Genomic DNA, 5,306 nt, shown 5'->3' with positions numbered 1-5,306 from the left:
TGGAGTTCAATAAAACAAATTCCTATAAAGGCAGTATCTAAAAATGTATGTCTTTTTCTACATCTTAATACCACCACATCTTTAGTAGGAGGTAGATGAAAAATTGGGTAGTTTGGTGATGCAGTAGGGAGAGACCTAGGCTAAGAATCAGGTAGGCTCATTTTCATGAGTTCAAATCCAGTCTTAGACACTGATTAGCATATGACTCTGGGCAAGTCACTTAGAGCCTTATCTGACTCAGTTTTTGATCTTTAAAATGAGCTGGAAAAGGAAATGGAAAACTCCTCCAATGTCATTGCCAACAAGATCCTCAAAGGATATTACAAAGTGACAGATATGAATGAAACTACTCAGCAAGAAACAATAATGAAACAATTCATTATCTTCTCTGCCTCCTGTACCCATCCTTCTAATAATTGGGGCAATTGTTTGTTACATCCCAAATCTTATTTTTCATCTCTACTAATTTTCATCCATTTCTTCCTTTTGAATTTGACTCGAAGCTTATCTCCAAGACTTTCCTAATTAAACTATTTGAAGCATTGTACAAAAGGAGGAACAGGAGAAGTAAAGGACAAGGAACTGCTTTAAACGCTTAGCTCTATTGCTTGCTAGCTGTCTGAGCATGGGATATTCTCTTCACTTTTTATAAACTGATTCAGAATTAAGGGAACAGAAACAGAACAATGAATGCAAAGAAAATAACACTGTAAAAAGCAACCATCTTTGGAAACACTAATAACTGTAATTAATAAAATGATTATTTGTGATTCCATGAGCATAGATAATGAAATATACTATGCATTAGGAGAAATTTTGCATTTAAGCCACAAAATGAGATTATATATGCATATAGATATCAAGAAACATTCTTTTGCTTGGTTATACATATACTGCAATAAAATGGCTTTATTTTTTAATTGAAAAGGGATGGGAGGGAGGAAAAGTGATTTTCATTAATTAAACAAATAGTGATATGAGGGTTGCTACAAACATGAAATATGAGGCCCCTATTATATTAATTTTACTGACCTTTTTACTTTGTTATGGAAGACATCTCCTGAATCATTTGTAAATGTCTGTAATATAAAAACAAAATACATTAATAAAAGCTTGTAAGAGATCTGTATTGGTGGGGAGACCACAACCTATGAAGTTAGTACAGTCTGCTTTTTTATTGCTCTAATGAAAGGATTTTGTTTTCCTTATTTGCAATCAAAATTGGCCTCTCTAAAACATCTACATCTCATTCTTCAAAATTTCTATACTAACAGACCAAGAAGGGTAAGTCTAATTCCTTTTCCACAGTTTACCTTTCTAAAGCTAGAGATAGCTATCAGTCTTACATTTTTTCTCTAATAAAGATACCTTGTTTTGTTATTTTTCTTTTAACCAGCTTCATCTACTATGGTAATCATTATCCCAATCAACTGTAAGTATGATCCAGTTTAAGCATTCACTTAATTCTTCTGTGGTGTTGATTCTTCATTTACAAAAAGGTATTTCTCATCATTATTCTACTATATTTTCTTAATACTGAGTTTCATGAATTGCAATGACCAATATTTTTCCAACCTATTATCTAATCTACTGGTAAGAAGATTCTTTGAATCTGGCTAAGACAACAAGTATTTATTAAACACCTAGACTGTAAAAAATACTGTACTTAGTGATGGAAATGTGAAGATAGTTATAACATGGATTTGGTGACAACATGCTTAAAATCAAAAGAAATTAGGCATAAATATACAAATAATGATGACACAGGAACAATCCTAGGAGAAATAGCATGTAGTGTTCCTGTGCTCAAAGCCTCAGCATCCAGATGAGCCCTATCCAAATGTTTGCTCTTCTAGTAGTGCCTTCAGGAATGATGAATTACTTCAAGATTATGATGAGGCAAAGAAATAAGACTTTACTAGATCAACTGTGTAGCAAGTAAACACTTTTTTCCCTACAGAATTTATTCTAATATTTTACTTTAATAAACATCTCTATATATTTATATCAATATTAAATATTGCTTGCAATATTTTCCTCTGTTTAGCTATATATCTGGCTATGTAGTTTACTGAAACAAGTTTTTTTCAAAAGATACTTTAGACCTCCTAACCTCCAAATCTAATTAAGCTTTCTCAATCAGTATTCCCTTTGAAATAGTCTTTAATATTATTAATTACTCCTTTTGTGGTAGACCTGATCATGATTCAGGCTTCAAATTAGGACAAAATAGGGCATTCATAGGTCACTGAACACTCAATAAAATGTTCAATTTGTCCTCATATAGCGAGGATAAGCAACAAGGTTCCCTTTATATTTTACTTCTAAAGATTCCTCATTGTCATATCTAAATAGGCCTGGTCAACAGAGATATTTTCACTTGCTTCATCTCCAGACATTAACTACTTTAGGGCAGTGTTGAATCCATAAAGTTGGGAATTTTTAAGCTTCTAGGGGACCAAGAAGTCATATTAACATACTCAAAGGTCCCTAGGATCTGCATAGAGAGGCAAAGCTTGAGTCTTGTTTTACACTAGTTCAATCAAATTTTGACCTTTTCTTTTTTAAATAACTATTTTTTTCAGTATGTGAAATTCTGACTTCCTCCTCTCCTGCCTCTGGGAGTATTTCTGATATTACATTGGAGAGGGAAAGGAAAAGGAAAAGGAAAGTTAGGGAAAATCATCTCATGTAATTAAGTTGTACTGGTAGGCATCAATAGAAACAAGAATGCAGGATTTGAAATATTATACAGGACCTGAAACCAAATCTTAGTTTATCTGCCTCATACCAAACTGATCTTGGATATGTCACTCAGATTTTTGAAACTTCAGTTATTTCATTTGTAAAATAAGAGAAGGGAGTATTTCTTTCTTTAAATCTTTGATCTCATTGGTTTTCTCATATATGTTCTGTCTTTTGCCATTCCAGTGGAGGCGACTATAACAGAATAGAAAGTGTCTTGACCTTGGAGTCAGGAGAGATCTGGGTTCAAATTTCAACACTGATACTTACTTACTGTAAGAGTAAGAGGACATCATTTTATATTATTTGCAATTCAAATTCCTCTTCCATAAAAGGAGATTATTTTTACCTTTAGTAATTACCTTACAGGGTTATTATACAGATCACATGAGATAATATATGAAATATTTCTTATATCTACAATGTTATAAATATCATATCATGATTATTTTGAGTAAGTTTTTAATTGTCTAATTTTGCACAGTTCTGACTAATTGGGGATCAGAACATCTTCATATGTGGTTAAATAGAGTTTTTATTTCCTTCTTCATAAATTATCCTTATACTTTGATATTATATTGGGCATTGACTAGTTTTAGCTTCGTAGAAATGCTTCTTCTATTCCTTATGAATTGTGGCTGTTAGAATTCCTTTTATTTAATTTTAGAATTTTAGAATTCCTTTTTATTTAATTTTAGTGATTTTTTTGTTGTAGAAAATCCATTTATCTTAGGAACTTTTTCTCAACACTTTCTTCTATTTGGTTGCCAAAAATAGTAACTACTCTAGATTTGAGAAAATATACATTTTTTTCTTTCCATTTTTCCTATGATCTAAAAATATTTAGAATGTTCTTACACTTATATCATTTTGAGTTTTATTGTGTAAGGTGAAGAAAGGATTCAAACTTATTGTTTGCCTTACTAATTTTAGATTTTCAAGTTTTTTTGAATATTCATTGTATTCTTCAGCATAATTTGTTTCTATTGTGGGCTTATTAATTCACTCTGTTTCTTTAATCTCTCTGTCTCTCTGTCTCTTTCTATCTCCTTAGCTTATTCAAGCTAGACATGTAATGTTCACTTAAACGTAGGTAACATTAAATATCACAGGAAATGGAACTTGATCTGCTTTTCAGAACTGTTTCGGTTTTCTCCTTCTTGGGCCACCTGACCCTCTGTTCCTGGTTGTAAGCCACATTAAAACTGAAATCAGTTCAGCTATCTGGGCAACTTTCAGTCTTACATGACTCAAAATTCCACATATAGAAGGATCCACCAGTCTCAGCCTTGTACAATAGAGGGAAATTGGAGATGTGGGCTACCATGCCCAGTGACAAATATTCTATTCAATATCCTATTTCCCTATTTTCCTCCAGGATCAGATAAATTTTATAATTATTATTTTATGATATGTTTTAGGATCAGATATGTGACTCCATCTTACTTTTGTTAATAGGTCTTAATATTCTTATCTATTTTCTAAATGCCATATTAATGACTTTATTTAAATATTTGAACTGCCCTATTCATATTTTCATTTCATTTACATTAACTTTTTTTGTAGTTTAGTTTTTATTTCATAATCATAAACTTAACTCTGTTGTCTAGCCAGACTTGTGGAAGGAAAAGGGAAATGAAATCCAAAGAGAATTGCAGCAAGTGAGAGCACAAGGATTAAAGGGTATAAGAGCAGGTGGAATTCAAGGGTGCTCTCTCCAGCTACAGAGGAATGGTTTGGTGGTTAAGACAAAAAACAAAACAAAAAAACTTATTAGATTTGTCCACAGTCAGCAATGGTGATCTTCTTGCTGGTCTTGCCATCCCGAGAACCGAAACGCTCCATAGCTTCCACAATGTTCATGCCTTCTTTCACTTGGCCAAAGACCACATGCTTACCATCCAACCAATCAGTCTTAGCAGTACAGATGAAAAACCGGGAGCCATTTGTGTTGGGTCCAGCATTTGCCATGGACAAGATGCCAGGGCCAGTATGCTTCAGGATGAAGTTCTCATCAGCAAATTTCTCCCCATAGATGGACTTGCCACCAGTGCCATTATGGCGAGTGAAGTCACCACCCTGGCACATAAACCCAGGAATGATTCTGTGAAAGCAGGATCCCTTGTAACCAAATCCCTTCTCTCCAGTGCTCAGAGCCCGGAAGTTTTCTGCTATCTTTGGAACCTTGTCTGCAAAGAGCTCGAAAGTAACCCGGCCCAGGGGCTCGTTTTCAACGGATATGTCGAAGTACACGTTGGGGTTGGCCATGGCCACAGATGGCTGAGATGGGCGCAACGGTGGAGGCAGAGGCGGTGGGGCTCAGTGTCCGGCGGACGGAACGAAGACGAGAACTCTAGGTGGCGGCGTCTGCAAAGCCCATTTACATTAACTTTTAAAATTAGTTTGGGAAATACTGGCATTTCCTAAAATAATTGATGACTGAGAGGTACAATTCATTTTTTTCAAGTTTTTCCTCCATTTCTATAAAAATAATTTTAAAAATTGTTCGTACAGATTTCTAATATGTTTAAATACTCTAACACTAATGTATTTGATAATTT

General features: G+C 33.9%; 1 protein-coding gene across 1 annotated transcript; it reads right to left on the bottom strand.

Annotated features, from left to right (window-relative positions):
- Nucleotides 1-4,300: 4,300 nt before the first annotated feature.
- On the bottom strand, nucleotides 4,301-5,013 carry LOC123231483 (peptidyl-prolyl cis-trans isomerase A-like). The gene has a single exon (XM_044657748.1). It carries the CDS (start codon nucleotides 5,011-5,013, stop codon nucleotides 4,519-4,521), a length of 495 nt encoding a protein of 164 aa, XP_044513683.1. The 3' UTR covers nucleotides 4,301-4,518.
- Nucleotides 5,014-5,306: the final 293 nt, after the last annotated feature.

This window comes from Gracilinanus agilis, chromosome 1 (assembly GCF_016433145.1).
Source record: "Gracilinanus agilis isolate LMUSP501 chromosome 1, AgileGrace, whole genome shotgun sequence".
In the NCBI taxonomy this organism is placed as follows: Eukaryota; Metazoa; Chordata; class Mammalia; order Didelphimorphia; family Didelphidae; genus Gracilinanus; species Gracilinanus agilis.
The sequence above is the reverse complement of the archived record's forward strand: the minus strand, read 5'-3'. Positions and strand labels throughout refer to the sequence as shown.